General features: G+C 37.3%; 1 protein-coding gene across 1 annotated transcript in view; it reads right to left on the bottom strand.

The window, feature by feature from the left end:
• ANO3 (anoctamin 3) overlaps window positions 1-17,810 on the bottom strand; it is a 413,314-nt gene that overhangs the window by 186,105 nt on the left and 209,399 nt on the right. The window contains 2 exon segments of the mRNA XM_029209693.1: window positions 5,310-5,381; window positions 6,270-6,464. Coding sequence (XP_029065526.1) covers window positions 5,310-5,381; window positions 6,270-6,464 — 267 coding nt within the window.

The raw sequence follows: 17,810 nt of genomic DNA, 5'->3' as shown, positions 1-17,810 counted from the left end.
TAGTGGAAATAACTACCACAGAGCAGAACAAAGGAAAAATAATGAAAAGAATTGAGGACAGTCTCAGAGACTTCTGGGACAAGAACATTAAAGAACCAATATTTGAATTATAGGGGTCCCAGAAGAAGAAGAGAAAAAGAAAGGGACTGAGAAAATATTTTAAGAGATTATAGTTGAAAACTTCCCTAACATGGGAAAGGAAATAGTCAATCAAGTCCAGGAAGCTCAGAGAGTTCCATACAGGATAAATCCAAGGAGAAGCACACCAAGACACATATTAATCAAACTATCAGAAATTAAATTCAAAGAAAAAGTATTAAAAGCCAGAGAAAAGCAACAAATAATATACAAGGGAAACCCAAGAAGGTTAACAGCTGATCTTTCAGCAGAAACTCTGCAAGCCAGAAGGGAGTGGCAGGACATATTTAAAGTGATGAAAGGGAAAAACCTACAACCAAGATTACTCTATTCAGCAAGGATCTCATTCAGATTTGACAGAGAAATTAAAACCCATACAGACAAGCAAAAGTTAAGAGAATTCAGCACACCAAACCAGCTTTACAACAAATGCTAAAGGAACTTCTCTAGGCAGGAAAAACAAGAAAAGGAAATGACCTACAATAAAAAATCCAAAACAATTAAGGAAATGGCAATAGGAGCATACATATTGATAATTACTTTAAATGTAAATGGATTAAATGCTCCAACCAAAAGACACAAACTGGCTGAATGGATTCAAAAACAAGACCCATATATATGCTGTGTACAAGAGGCCCATTTCAGACCTAGGGACACATACAGACTGAAAGTGAGGGGATGGAAAAAGATATTCCAAACAAATGGAAATCAAAAGAAAGCTGAAGAAGCAATACTCATATCACACAAAACAGACTTTAAAATAAGTGCTATTACAAGAGACAAAGAAAGACACTACATAGTGATCAAGGGATCGATCCAAGAAGAAGATATAACAATTGTAAATATTTATGCACCCAACATAGGAGCACCTCAATACATAAGGTAAATGCTAACAGCCATAAATGAGGAAGTCAACAGTAACACAATAATAGTAGGAGACTTTAACACCCCACTTTCACCAATGGACAGATCATCCAAAATGAAAATAAGTAAGGAAACACAAGCTTTAAAAGACACATCAGGCCAGATAGACTTAATTGATATTTATAGGACATTCCATCCAAAATCAACAGAATACACATTCTTCTCAAGTGCTCATGGAACATTCTCCAGGATAGATCATATCTTGGGTCACAAATCAAGCCTTGGTAAATTTAGGAAAATTGAAATTGTATGAAGTATCTTTTCTGACCACAATGCTATGAGACTAGATATCAATTACAGGAAAAAAAAAAACAGTAAAAAATACAAACACATGGAGGCTAAACAAATACGCTACTAAACTACCAAGAGATCACTGAAGAAATCAATGAGGAAATCAAAATATACCTAGAAACAAATGACAATGAAAACACGATGACCCATAACCTATAGAATGTAGGAAAAGCAGTTCTAAGTGGGAAAATTACAGCAGTACAATCTTATGTCAGGAAACAAGAAAAATCTCAAATAAACAACCTAATTTTAAAGCAATTAGAGAAAGAAGAATAAAAAGCCCCAAAGTTAGCAGAAGGAAAGAAAACCTAAACATCAGATCAGAAATAAATGAAAAAGAAATGAAGGAAACCATAGTAAAGATCAATAAAACTAAAGGCTGGTTCTTTGGGAAGATAAACAAAATAGATAAACCATTAGCCCCACACTCATTAAGAAAAAAAGGGAGAAGACTCAAATAAACAGAATTAGAAATGAAAAAGAAGTGACAACAAACACTGCAGAAACACAAAGGGTCATGAGAGACTACTATAAGCAACTATATGCTAAAAAATGGACCATCTGGAAGAAATGGACAAACTCCTAGAAAAGTATAACCTTCCAAGACTGAATCAGGAAGAAACAGAAATATGAACAGACCTATCACAAGCACTGAAATTGAAACTGTGATTAAAAATCTTCCAACCCACAAAAGCCAAGGACCAGATGGCTTCACAAGTGAATTCTTTCAAACATTTAGAGAAGAGCTAACACCTATCCTTACCAAGCTCTTCCAAAATATAGCAGAGGGAGGAACACTCCCAAACTCATTCTACGAGGCCACCATTGCTCTGATACCAAAACCAGACAAAGATGTCACAGAAAAAGAAAACTACAGGCCAATATCACTGATTATGCATATGCAAAAATCCTCAACAAAATACTAGCAAACAGAATCCAACAGCACATTAAAAGCATCATACACCATATTCAAGTGGGGTTTATCCCAGGAATGCAAGGATTCTTTAATATACACAAATCAATCAGTGTGATAAACCATATTAACAAATTAAAGGAGAAAAAACAAATGATCATCTCAATAGATGCAGAACAACTTTCAACAAATTTCAGCACCCACTTATAAACACCCTCCAGAAAGTAGACATAGAGGGAACTTAAAGGGCATATATGACAAACCCACAGCTAACATCATTCTCAATGGTGAAAAACTGAAACCATTTCCACTAAGATCAGTAACAAGACATGGTTTCCAACTGCCACCCCAATTATTCAACATAGTTTTGGAAGTTTTAGCCACAGCAATCAGAGAAGAAAGGGAAATAAAAGGAATCCAAATCAGAAAAGAAGAAGTAAAACTGTCACTGTTTGCTGATGACATGATACTATACATAGAGAATCCTAAAGAAGCTAACAGAAAACTACTAGAGCTAATCAATGAATTTGGTAAAGTAGCAGGATACAAAATTAATGCACAGAAATCTCTGGCATTCCTATACACTAATGATGAAAAATATGAAAGTGATATCAAGAAAACACTCCCATTTACCACTGCAACAAAAAGAATAAAATACCTAGGAATAAACCTACCTAAGGAGACAAAAGACCTGTATGCAGAAAATTATAAGACACTGATGAAAGAAATTAAAGATGATACAAACAGATGGAGAGATATACCATGTTCTTGGATTGGAAGAATCAACATTGTGAAATTGACTATACTACTCAAAGCAATCTACAGATTCAATGCAATCCCTATCAAACTACTAATGGCATTTTTCACAGAACCAGAACAAAAAATTTCACAATTTGTATGGATACAGAAAAGACCCAGAATAGTGAAAGAAATCTTTAGAAAGAAAGATGGAGCTGGAGGAATTAGGCTCCCTGACTTCAGACTATACTACAAAGCTACAGTAATCAAGACAGTATGGTACTGGCACAAAAACAGAAAGATAGATCAATGGAATAGGATAGAAAGCCTAGAGATAAACCCACACACATATGGTCACCTTTTCTTTGACAAAGGAGGTAAGAATATACAATAGAGAGACAGCCTCCTTAATAAGTGGTACTGGGAAAACAGGACAGCTACATGTAAAAGAATGAAATTAGAACACTTCCTAACACCATACACAAAAATAAACTCAAAATGGATAAAGACCTAAATGTTAAGGCCAGACACTATAAAACTCTTAGAGGAAAACATAAGCAGAACACTCTATGATACAAATCACAGGAAGATCCTTTTTGACTTACCTCCTAGAATAATGGAAACAAAAATAAACAAATGGGACCTAATGAAACTTCAAAGCTTTTGAACAGCAAGGGAAACCATAAACAAGATGAAAAACAATCCTAGAATGGGAGAAAATATTTGCAAACGAAGCAAATGACAAAGGATTAACCTCCAAAATATATAAGCAGCACATGTAGCTCAATATCAGAAAAACAAATAACCCAATCTAAAAATGGGCAGAAGACCTAAATAGACATTTCTCCAAAGAAGATATACAGATTGCCAACAAACACTTGAAAGGATGCTCAACATCACTAATTATTAGAGAAATGCAGATCAAAACCACAATGAGGTATCACCTCACACTGGTCAGAATGGCCATCTTCAAAAAATCTACAAACAATAAATGCTGGAGAGGGTGTAGAGAAAAGGGAACCCTCCTGCACTGTTGGTGGGAATATAAATTGATACAGCCACTATGGAGAACAGTATGGAGGTTACCCAAAAAACCAAAAATTGAACTACCATATGACCCAGCAATCCCACTACTGGGCATATACCCTGAGAAAACCATAATTCAAAAAGTGAAATGTACCTGACTGTTTATTGCAGCACTATTTACAATAGCCAGGACATGGAAGCAACCTAAGTGTCCATCGACAGATGAATGGATAAAGAAGATGTGGCACATATATACAATGGAATATTACTCAGCCATAAAAAGAAACAAAATTGAGTTATTTGTAGTGAGGTGGATGGACCTAGAGTCTGTCATACAGAGTGAAGTAAGTCAGAAAGAGAAAAAACAAATACTGTATGGTAACACATATATATGGAATCTAAAAAAATAAAAAATGGTTCTGATGAGCCTAGGGGCAGGACAGGAATAAAGATGCAGATGTAGAGAATGGACTTGAGGACACGGGGAGGTGGAAGGTCAAGCTGGGATGAAATCAGAGGTTAGCACTGACATATATACACTACCAAATGTAAAATAGATAGCTAGTGGGAAGCAGCCACATAGTACAGGGAGATAAGCTGGGTACTTTGTGACCACCTAGAGGGGTGGGATAGGGAGGGTGGGAGGGAGGGAGACACAAGAGGGAAGAGATATGAAAACATATGTATAACTGATTCACTTTGTAATAAAGCAGAAACTAACACACCATTGTAAAGCAATTATACTCCAATAAAGATGTTAAAAATAATAATTAAAAAATTAAAAAAGAAAAAAGCTAAAAAAGAAAAAACATGATATAAAGATGCAAATATACTATAGTTACAAATTTAATCAGTAGAGAGATTTAAAATGGCAGTGTAACTATGAAAAAAATAAGGAAAGGTTATATGAATGAACTAATAAACCTTCATCTAGCACAAGAGATCAACAAATAATGCTGAAATTTGATAAATCTAGACACAGTAGTATAAATGTACTTATTCATCGAGAATTGAAAGAAATTTCCAAAAGACTAACAACAGAATATTTTTCAGTTATAGGATTGTTATTCATTAAAAATCTTCTGTATTTGACTTTCAAACTGTACATGAAATACCTTAATAATATTTTAACCTTAGAATATTATTCTCACCCATCAAATGTTAAAGACTAAACATGAATTTTTTTTTCTTAAAAAAATAATGTTCTACGTTTGAAGTAGAAGTCAGTTTACCTTTGGAGAGGGGGAAAGGAGGAAGGAAATAATAGAAAGCAACTCACCCAAGCAAAAGTCGCTGAGGTCAGCAAAAGAACATCTGAGCACAGAGTCTTTTCTGCCTTCCTCAGTGTTAACTGGAAACAAGAACAAAAAAGACTTTCTAGTTTTGGGGAATAAAAACATAATGACAGTTATAACAATTACCGTGGTGACTGCTGTCCAAATAATAGCCAAACATGAAGAAATGTTTTTAAGTTAATGAGTGGAAATGAGAGCTACATCTATATCACATTTTAACACTTTGATTCTCTTAAACAATTAGCCACTTTCCTTATTGGACATAGATGGAAGCTGACTATTTAAAATAGTGATTTCCCAATACTATTGAAAAGAGAATATTGGCATTTTCAAATTATCCAGAGGAAGAAGCAACCCTAAGGAATCATAAGGGAATCAATTTTCTTAACATAAAAGCTCTTAGAGATGGAAGGGAAAATAAAAACACACCCATCCACTGAATGACAGGGGCCTGGTTGTATTCTGACTCCTGACTCTTGTGACAAGGGATTGTCTGAAGGTATAATGAGTCTCAGACAGTCAGATGTGTGTAGTTTTATTTGCCAACACTTGTCTAACCACATCTTTGTGCAACCAAATCTTCACTGATTTACTGTCAGTATTATTTATAGTTTTGGGTCTTTCTTTTTAGGGAACTGAGTTTATTATTGCTGGCATATTTAATTACTGGTAATAAATTCTCACCAGGAATGCTAATGAGCCAGTGATTTAGGTGGCTGATCTGTCTTCTCTTGCCAACAGAAAGTGTTAGGTCCATATCTGCATGGGGTTGGCTACCTTCAAGGATAGAAAGAAATGAACACACATCTCACCAACGAATGGCCTTTTGTCTGACTGGCATAGGCTACTGTTCTCCTTTCTATGCCAATCTCCTTCCTGAAGACTCTATAAACACCAGTGGAAAACACTATTCTTTAAAAGTTAAACAAGAAAGTAGAGCTCACCTTGCTCTGCTTTGTCAGCAGAGATTGAGGTTACAGAAGTGGGAGCCTGAGATTCACTCTCAGTTGACTGGAAGAGTGAGGTAGATTGGCTCAAGTTCTTTGAGTAAGCATAGCTCTGGGCCAGGCAAGGCAGGGATCTCCGAGATGGTTTTAATGAAGTTTCTTTTGCTATCTCACTCTTGCTTATATTCATACCTGCAAATTCAAAATGGCAAGTTTTAGCAACAAGAAATAATCAGCAGAAATCAACAAATAATTTTAATTCTTGTGATGGCTGTTTCAGAAAAGTACTCTTGAAAAGCATCACCTAGGGATTAGCACTAGTGGAATTCGTTTGTTTCTACATTGTCAGAGGAAGTGTTTTGAGATTTTTGTCAAATAATTATGAGAAATAAACAGCTCCTCTTCCAGTTTGAGCTTTCACTGTTTTTTAAAGGTTCTGTAAAAAAGAAACTGAGGTTTAAATTCATTTGGAGAGTTATGAGAATAATAATTTGGATTGTCTTTGGATAAATTTAACCATTTAGGTTTTTAAGCAGTAAAATAAATAAAACCTAATGCATAGAAATTCAAATTACTATTATTAACCAGAACACTTCTTTCTATAACCTATCCTTTAAACACACCACATAATGTACTAATCGTGATCAAGAGGCTGGAAAGGAACAGCATACATGGTTTAGTACAAAAACTGACCAGCAGGGGGACAGCGTTCCTGTGCTCCGTGTAACGGTCCCTCTCCTCATGCAGAGAAGACTGATCTGCCAGAAGAAAGAATGCCCCTCAACAGGACTCTGCCTCCATAATTGGAAGTCCCAGTAACTGTATTCTCCCAGCAATGAATGACCCCATGTCCCTGTATGCCCCTGTCCCCATCCGTCCTCATCCCCCTTACGTTAATCCCAGGGCATTCCTCAGCCCTGGAATACTGCTATGGGTATTCTGGTGTATGCCTTTTTTGCACATATTGAGTATTTCTCTAAGAGGAAACACTTAGATGTACAACTGCTGCTTTGAAGGGCATGAATATTTATCATTTGGATAAATAATGCCAAACTGCCTTCCCTAAAAGCTTTATCTTTTCACACTTCCCCAAATAGTACAAGATGGAATCCATTTCTTTATGAAATTCCTTGGGGAACTCTAGATAGTATCATTTGTTTTAATTCTGAATAAAATAAAAAGCCAACAAACAAAAAACAAAAAATATGGTTTTAATCTTCATGTTACAGATTGAACATGTTTTCATATATTTCTAGCCAATTATAATTCTTATGTGACTAAGCTATTTTATAGTTTTTCTAGTGTGTTGTTAGGCTTTTTCTTATTATTTTATAGTATGTGTGTGTATATAAACATATGCGGGAGTTTGGGGTATCAACCCTTCATGCAGTTAAAAATCCACATACAATTTAAAACCAGCCCTCTGACTCCACTGTTCCTATCAGTAGTTCTGCAGCTGCAGATTCAGCCAACCTCAGATTGCGTAGTACTGTAGAAGTTTTTATTGAAAACAATCCATGTGTAAGGGGACCCTCACAGCTCAAACTTTTGTTGTCCAAGGGTCAACTGTATATACATTCATATATACATATATACATATATATGTATATAGTATTTTAGTGACTACATATTAAATGTAATATATGCTGTGTTTATTTCATTTAGTTTTCTAACAATCTTACCAGGCAGACATTATACCTATTAGCTATGGGGAAACTGAGACTTAGAGAGGATATGTAACATTCCTTATATCACACCAATAAGAAAACTGTTTGGGATTTATATTCCAAACAGTTTCTAGTGCTAAAACCATCACATCATGTTGCATCCATAAATTAAGTTTGAAACTCCTGCACACCATTCATTTACCTCGAAAATCACAGACACTGAAATGTAAAGAACAGACACCAAAATTCTTTCTGGTAGAGGCTAAAACTCAGACGGAATATACCTAGAAACACATCTGCTTTTACCACCCTCCCTATTCACCTGCCCATATTCTCTATATTAAAGTAAATTTCAATTGTAGTGATTGAAAGGTGAAAAAGACAAAGCAAACCCACCAGTACATACAGCACTCAAGTAATGAAAATTTTGCCTTGCAATTACTCATCTTAATTCCATTTTTGAGACAGAGTAGACTCTGGGTCTTAATAGGTGCGGGCAAGGGGTACAGACAGGAAAGGAAATTACTGAAAATTATATTTTCAGTAATTATATTTATTATAAGACAAACAAATTTAACTAAACTCTACTCATATTGTTTCAGTCAATACTTTTTGGCTACTTTATAATCAGCTCATGAATTAACTCCAGATTTCTAAGGATATTTTCAAATGCATGAATTCAAATAAAGACAAGCAGAGGTACCAATATTCATTGCCCTTTGAGACAAATGAGAATCTTGAAAAAAAAAACAAGACAATTTGTGAGAGGTTCTATAGAAATAAGACATAGTTGAATAGATGAAATGCAGACAAACCTAGCAGTAGGGATTTTATCTTCCCGTTTTATAAAAAAAATGTATTTATTTTCACGTTAATTCTCAGTGTGAAAATAAAATGTGAACTAGAAAGGGATTGAAGAAAGAATTATGAATTGATCCAGTCTCTTAGCCTTCTGGGACTCTGTAATGATAAGAAAGGAAAATACCCTTTTGAAGAGGAATTCCCCAAGGCCCACAGAACTCATACTAAAAGCCTACTCATACACCATACAATCCCCCTTATTTAAGGACCGACTAGTGTTTTCTATACTACATTCAAAGAATAGCACAGGGGGACAAGGGGAAGATGGCGGAAGAGTAAGATGCAGAGATCACCTTCCTCCCCACAGATACACCAGAAATACATCTACACGTGGAACAACTCCTACAGAACACCTAATGAACGCTGGCAGAAGACCTCAGACCTCCCAAAAGGTAAGAAACTCCCCACGTACCTGGGTAGGGCAAAAGAAAAAAGAATAAACAGAGGCAAAAGAATAGGGACAGGGCCTGCACCAGTGAGAGGGAGCTGTGAAAGAGGAAAGGTTTCCACACACTAGGAAGCCCCTTGGCAGGCGGAGACTGCGGGTGGCGGAGGGGGAAACCTTCGGAGCCGCAGAGGAGAGCGCAGCAACAGGGGTGCGGAGGGCAGAGCGGAGAGATTCCTGCACAGAGAATCAGTGCCGACCAGCACTCACCAGCCTGAGAAACTTGTCTGTTCACCTGCCGGGGCGGGCGGGTCTGGGAGCTGAGGCTCAGGCTTTGGTTGGAGCACAGGGAGAGGACTGGGGTTGGTGGCATGAACACAGCCTGCAGGGGGTTAGTGCACCACTGCTAGCCAGGAGGGAGTCCAGGGGAAAGTCTGGACCTGCCGAAGAGGCAAGAGACTTCTCCTTCCCTCTTTCTTTCCTGGTGCGCGAGGCGAGGGGATTAAGAGCGCCGCTTAAAGGAGCTCCGGAGACGGGCGCGAGCCACGGCTAAAAGCGCGGACCCCAGAGACGGGCATGAGACGCTAAGGCTGCTGCTGCTGCCACCAAGAAGCCTGTGTGCAAGCACAGGTCACTGCCTAAACCTCCCTTCCTGGAAGCCTGTGCAGCCCGCCACTGCCAGGGTCCCGGGATCCAGGGACAACTTCCCCGGAAGAACGCACAGAGCGCCTCAGGCTGGTGCAACGTCACGCCAGCCTCTGCCGCTGCAGGCCCGCCCCGCACTCCGTGCCCCTCCCTCCCCATGGCCTGAGTGAGCCAGAGCTCCCGAATCAGCTGCTCCTTTAACCCCGTCTTGTCTGAGCGAAGAACAGACGCCCTCCAGCAACCTACACGCAGAGGCGGGGCCAAATCCAAAGCTGAGCCCTGGGAGCTGTGAAAACAAAGAAGAGAAAGGGAAATCTCTCCCAGCAGCCTCAGAAGCAGCGGATTAAATCTCCACAATCAACTTGATGTATCCTGCATCTGTGGAATACATGAATACACAATGAATCATCCCAAATTGAGGAGATGGACTTTGAGAGCAAGATTTATGATTTTTTTCCCCTTTTCCCCTTTTTGTGAGTGTGTATGTGTATGCTTCTGTGTGAGATTTTGTCTGTATAGCTTTGCTTCCACCATTTGTCCCAGGGTTCTATCCATCCGATTTTTTTGGTTTGTTTTTTAATTTATTTTTCTTAATAATTATTTTTTATTTTAATAACTTTATTTTATTTTACTTTATCTTCTTTCTTTCTTTCCTTCCTTCCTTCCCTCCTTTAGACAACGAATCATCCTAAATTGAGGAGGTGGACTTTGAGAGCAAGATTTATGATTTTTTCCCCTTTTCCTCTTTTTGTGAGTGTGTATGTGTATGCTTCTGTGTGAGATTTTGTCTGTATAGCTTTACTTTCACCATTTGTCCTAGGGTTCTATCCGTCCGTTTTCTTTCTTTTTTAAAAAATTTTTTTTCTTAATAATTATTTTTTATTTTAATAACTTTATTATATTTTATCTTATTTTATTGTATTTTACTTTATCTTTTCATTTCTTTCTTTCTTTCCTTCTTTCTTTCTTCCTTCCTTCCTTTCTTTCTTTCTTTCTTTCCTTCTTTCTTTCTTTCTTTCTTCCCTTCCTTCCTTCCTTCTTTCTTTCTTTCTACTTCTACTAATTCTTTATTTCTACTTTTTCTCCCTTTCATTCTGAGCCGTGTGGATGAAAGGCTCTTGGTGCTACAGCCAGGAATCACTGCTGTGCCTCTGAGATGGGAGAGCCAACTTCAGGACACTGGTCCACAAGAGACCTCCTAGCTCCACATAATATCAAATAGCGAAAATCTCCCAGAGATCTCCATCTCAACACCAGCACCCAGCTTCACTCGACGACCAGCAAGCTACAGGGCTGGACACCCTACGCCAAACAACTAGCAAGACAGGAACACAAGACCACCCATCAGCAGAGAGGCTGCCTAAAATCATAATAAGTCCACAGACACCCCAAAACACACCACCAGACGTGGACCTGCCCACCAGAAAGACAAGATCCAGCCTCATCCAGCAGAACACAGGCACTAGTCCCCTCCACCAGGAAGCCTACACAACCCACTGAAACAACTTTAGCCACTGGGGACAGACACCAAAAACAATGGGAACTACGAACCTACAGCCTGCAAAAAGGAGACCCCAAACACAGTAAGATAAGCAAAATGAGAAGACAGAAAAACACACAGCAGGTGAAGGAGCAAGATAAAAACCCACCAGACCTAACAAATGAAGAGGAAATAGGCAGTCTACCTGAAAAAGAATTCAGAATAATGATAGTAAAGATGATCCAAAATCTTGGAAATAGAATAGAGAAAATGCAAGAAACATTTAACAAGGACCTAGAAGAACTAAAGATGAAACAAGCAACGATGAACAACACAATAAATGAAAGTAAAAATACTCTAGATGGGATCAATAGCAGAACAACTGAGGCAGAAGTACAGATAAGTGACCTGGAAGATAAAATAGTGGAAGTAACTACTGTAGAGCAGAATAAAGATAAAAGAATGAAAAGAACTGAGGACAGTCTCAGAGACCTCTGGGACAACATTAAACACACCAACATTCGAATTATAGGGGTTCCAGAACAAGAAGAGAAAAAGAAAGGGACTGAGACAATATTAGAAGAGATTATAGTTGAAAACTTCCCTAATATGGGAAAGGAAATAGTTAATCAAGTCCACGAAGCACAGAGAGTCCCATACAGGATAAATCCAAGGAGAAATATGCCAAGACACATATTAATTAAAACTGTCAAAAATTAAATACAAAGAAAACATTTTAAAAGCAGCAAGGGAAAAACAACAAATAACACACAAGGGAATCCCCATAAGGTTAACAGCTGATCTTTCAGCAGAAACTCTGCAAGCCAGAAGGGACTGGCAGGACATATTTAAAGTGATGAAGGAGAAAAATCTACAACCAAGATGACTCTACCCAGCAAGGATCTCATTCAGATTTGATGGAGAAATTAAAACCTTTACAGACAAGCACAAGCTGAGAGAGTTCAGCACCACCAAACCAGCTTTACAATAAATGCTAAAGGAACTTCTCTAGGCAAGAAACACAAGAGAAGGAAAAAACCTACAATAACGAACCCAAAACAATTAAGAAAATGGGAATAGGAACAAACATATCCATCATTACCTTAAATGTAAATAGACTAAATGCTCCCACCAAAAGACACAGATTGGCTGAATGGATATAAAAATAAGACCCATATATATGCTGTCTACAAGAGACCCACTTCAGACCTAGAGAAACATACAGACTGAAAGTAAGGGGATGGAAAAAGATATTCCATGCAAATGGAAACCAAAAGAAAGCTGGAGTAGCAATTCTCATATCAGACAAAATAGACTTTAAAATAAAGACTATTAGAAGAGACAAAGAAGCACACTACATAATGATCAAGGGATCTATCCAAGAAGAAGATAAAACAATTGTAAATACTTATGCACCCAACATAGGAACACCTCAATACATAAGGAAAATACTAACAGCCATAAAAGGGGAAATCAACAGTAACACATTCATAGTAGGGGACTTTAACACCCCACTTTCACCAATGGGCAGATCATCCAAAATGAAAATAAATAAGGAAACACAAGCTTTAAATGATACATTAAACAAGATGGACTGAATTGATATTTATAGGACATTCCATCCAAAAACAGCAGAATACACATTTTCCTCAAGTGTTCATGGAAAATTCTCCAGGATAGATCATATCTTGGGTCACAAATCAAGCCTTGGTAAATTTAAGAAAATTGAAATTGTATCAAGTATCTTTTCCAACCACAACGCTATGAGACTATATATCAATTACAGGAAAAGATCTGTAAAAAATACAAAAACATGGAGGCTAAACAATACACTACTTAATAACGAAGTGATCACTGAAGAAATCAAAGAGGAAATAAAAAAAAATACCTAGAAACAAATGACAATGGAGACACGATGCCCCAAAACCTATGGGATGCAGCAAAAGCAGTTCTAAGAGGGAAGTTTATAGCAATACAATCCTACCTTAAGAAACAGGAAACATCTCGAATAAACAACCTAACCTTGTACCTAAAGCAATTAGAGAAAGAAGAACAAAAAAAACCCTAAGTTATCAGAAGGAAAGAAATCATAAAAATCAGATCAGAAATAAATGAAAAAGAAATGAAGGAAACGATAGCAAAGATCAATAAAACTAAAAGCTGGTTCTTTGAGAAGATAAACAAAATTGATAAACCATTAGCCAGGCTCATCAAGAAAAAAAGGGAGAAGACTCAAATAAACAGAATTAGAAATGAAAAAGGAGAAGTAACAACTGACACTGCAGAAATACAAAAGATCATGAGAGATTACTACAAGCAACTCTATGCCATTAAAATGGAGAACCTGGAAGAAATGGACAAATTCTTAGAAAGGCACAACCTGCCAAGACGGAATCAGGAAGAAATAGAAAATATGAACAGACCAATCACAAGCACTGAAATTGAAACTGTGATTAAAAATCTTCCAACAAACAAAAGCCCAGGACCACATGACTACACAGGCGAATTCTACAAAACATTTAGAGAAGAGCTAACACCTATCCTTCTCAAACTCTTTCAAAATATAGCAGAGGGAGGAACACTCACAAACTCATTCTATGAGGCCACCATCACCCTGATACCAAAACCAGACAAGGATGTCACAAAGAAAGGAAACTACAGGCCAATATCACTGATGAACATAGATGAAAAAATCCTCAACAAAATACTAGCAAAGAGAATCCAACAGCACATTAAAAGGATCATACACCATGATCAAGTGGGGTTTATTCCAGGAATGCAAGGATTCTTCAATATATGCAAATCAATGTGACAAACCATATTAACAAATTGAAGGAGAAAAACATATGATCATCTCAATAGATGCAGAGAAAGCTTTCGACAAAATTCAACACCCATTTATGATAAAAACCCTCCAGAAAGTAGGCATAGAGGGAACTTTCTTCAACATAATAAAGGCCATATATGACAAACCCACAGTCAACATTGTCCTCAATGGTGAAAAACTGAAAGCATTTCCACTAAGATCAGGAACAAGACAAGGCTGTCCACTCTCACCACTCTTATTTAACATAGTTTTGGAAGTTTTAGCCACAGCAATCAGAGAAGAAAAGGAAATAAAAGGAATCCAAATCGGAAAAGAAGTAAAGCTTTCACTCTTTGCAGATGACATGATACTACACATAGAGAATCGTAAAGATGCTATCAGAAAACTACTACAGCTAATCAATGAATTTGGTAAAGTAGCAGGATACAAAATTAATGCACAGAAATCTCTGGCATTCCTATACACTAATGATGAAAAATATGAAAGTGATATCAAGAAAACACTCCCATTTACCATTGCAACAAAAAGAATAAAATATTTAGGAATAAACCTACCTAAGGAGACAAAAGACCTGTATGCAGAAAATTATAAGACACTGATGAAAGAAATTAAAGATGATACAAACAGATGGAGAGATATACCACGTTCTTGGATCGGAAGAATCAGTATTGTGAAAATGACTCTACTACCCAAAGCAATCTACAGATTCAATGCAATCCCTATCAAACTACCACTGGCATTTTTCACAGAACTAGAACAAAAAATTTCACAATTTGTATGGAAACACAAAAGACCCCGAATAGTCAAAGCAATCTTGAGAACGAAAAACAGAGCTGGAGGAATCAGGCTCCCTGACTTCAGACTATACTACAAAGCTACAATAATCAAGACAGTATGGTACTGGCACAAAAACAGAAAGGTAGATCAATGGAACAGGATAGAAAGCCCAGAGATAAACCAATGCACATATGGTCACCTTATCTTTGATAAAGGAGGCAGGAATATACAGTGGAGAAAGGACAGCCTCTTTAATAAGTGGTGCTGGGAAAACTGGACAGGTACATGTAAATGTATGAGATTAGATCACTCCCTAACACCACACACAAAAATAACCTCAAAATGGATTAAAGACCTAAATGTAAGGCCAGAAACTATCAAACTCTTAGAGGAAGACATAGGCAGAACACTCTATGACAGAAATCACAGCAAGATCCTTTTTGACCCACCTCCTAGAGAAATGGAAATAAAAACAAAAGTAAACAAATGGGACCTAAATAAACTTCAAAGCTTTTGCACAGCAAAGGAAACCATAAACAAGAGGAAAAGACAGGCCTCAGAATGGGAGAAAATATTTGCAAATGAAGCAACTGACAAAGGATTAATCTCCAAAATTTATAAGCAGCTCATGCAGCTCAATACCAAAAAAACAACCCAATCCAAAAATGGGCAGAAGACCTAAATAGACATTTCTCCAACGAAGATATACAGACTGCCAAAAAACACATGAAAGAATGCTCAACATCATTAATCATTAGAGAAATGCAAATCAAAAGTACAATGAGATATCATCTCATACCAGTCAGAATGGCCATCATCAAAAAATCTAGAAACAATAAATGCTGGAGAGGGTGTGGAGAAAAGGGAACACTCATGCACTGCTGGTGGGAATGTGAATTGGTACAGCCACTATGGAGAACAGTATGGAGGTTCCTTAAAAAATGAAAAATAGAACTACCATATGACCCAGCAATCCCACTACTGGGCATATACCCTGAGAAAACCATAATTCAAAAAGAGTCACGTACCAAAATGTTCATTGCAGCTCTATTTACAATAGCCAGGAGATGGAAACAATGTAAGTGTCCATTATCGGATGAATGGACAAAGAAGATGTGGCACATATATACAATGGAATATTACTCAGCCATAAAAAGAAACAAAATTGAGCTATTTGTAATGAGGTGGATACACCTAGAGTGTGTCATAGAGAGTGATGTAAGTCATAAAGAGAAAGACAAATACCGTATGCTAACACATATATATGGAATTTAAGAAAAAAAATTTCATGAAGAGCCTAGGGGTAAGACAGGAATAAAGACACAGACCTATTAGAGAATGGACTTGAGGATATGGGGAGGGGGAAGTGTAAGCTGTGACAAAGCGAGAGAGAGGCATGGACATATATAGACTACCAAACGTAAGGTAGATAGCTAGCGGGAAGCAGCCGCATAGCACAGGGAGACCAGCTCGGTGCTTTGTGAACACCTGGAGGGGTGGGTTAGGGAGGGTGGGAGGGAGGGAGACGCAAGAGGGAAGAGATATGGGAACATATGTATATGTATAACTGATTCACTTTGTTATAAAGCAGAAACTAACACACCATTGTAAAGCAATTATACTCCAATAAAGATGTAAAAAAAAAAATAGCACAGGAAAAATCTGTCCTAGTAGTTTTTTATGCCTGTGAATATTTTGTCATGTGTTCTTATATCTTCTTTTATTTAGGAAACACAGATGTAGAATATTAAAAGATCAGTTTTTTGTTACTGGGCTCTGGTTGAGAATTGCCTTTTACTCTAGAAGAACATATAAGTAAAAGAATAAATATTATTTTGGAGGTGGCGGTACACAGATGGAAGATGGTGATAGTTGTTTGTAAAGATATTAGACTCAGAGAGAAATGCCTTGGGCCCGAGAAATGGCCTTGATGGGGACTCTATAATAATACTAGTCACCTTAATTCACTGACCCCAGCACGTATGTTCAAAAACTGTTCTTTGAGCTAAAGATGACAATCAGATTGGTTGATATTATTATTTTATAAACCAATATAGGGTGAGACTAGCTTTATGCATATCAATGTTGTCAGTATTTTCCACCATTTGATTCACCCCTGTATTCACCTAGTCATTGAGGAGATGTTATTTGGGCTTTTGCTCTCTGCAGGCATCCTGCTGACACTGGGTATACAGTGGTGAACAAGGTGGACATATAATTCCTGCCCTCGTGGGACTTCCATTCTAGTAGAGTGTCAGACATTGACCAAACAAATAAATATATATATACACGTAAATTGTCTGAAATGCTATGAAAATACAGGCACGGTTATATTATGGAGAATAATAAAGGGGATTTTCTTTATGAAGTGGTCCGGGACATTTTGTCTGAAGAAGTGACATGTTAGGTCAAAAAATAAAAAGGAACCTAACATACAGAAAGGTGTTTATGTATGTTTGTGTTGACGTTTATATATATGTATGTTTGTGGGGGTGCTTTTAGGCAAAGATAATAACATGTGTGAAAGCCCTGAGGTATGAAGATTGCAATGTATTTACAAACTGGAAACAACAACAAAACTGTTTTCAGTACAGTAAGTGAGAGAAAGAAGTGTAAAGGAGCTATAGTTGCAGTCCAGGTAGGGGATAAAAATTACCTACTGTTCTTTAGGGAATTCTGCATATGCTTATTTGCCCATTATTTTCCACAAATTTATCTGCCTTATGTCCTTTTTTTGAATAATTGCATTTGCCAAAAATCATAAAGTATTTTAAATATACTCACTTCAAATGGGAACTGAAATTGGGAGAGGCAATGAAATTTACTTACTCTAGGTCATAAATCAAGCAACTGGCAGAACTGAATGTGAATGTTATGGCCATTGGATTCCAAAACC

The sequence above is a fragment of the Monodon monoceros genome, unplaced genomic scaffold (assembly GCF_005190385.1).
Source record: "Monodon monoceros isolate NGI ecotype Baffin Bay Population unplaced genomic scaffold, NGI_Narwhal_1 Super_Scaffold_7, whole genome shotgun sequence".
Classification (NCBI taxonomy): Eukaryota; Metazoa; Chordata; class Mammalia; order Artiodactyla; family Monodontidae; genus Monodon; species Monodon monoceros.
Note: the sequence above shows the minus strand (reverse complement) of the source record. Positions and strands in the feature narration are given on the sequence as shown.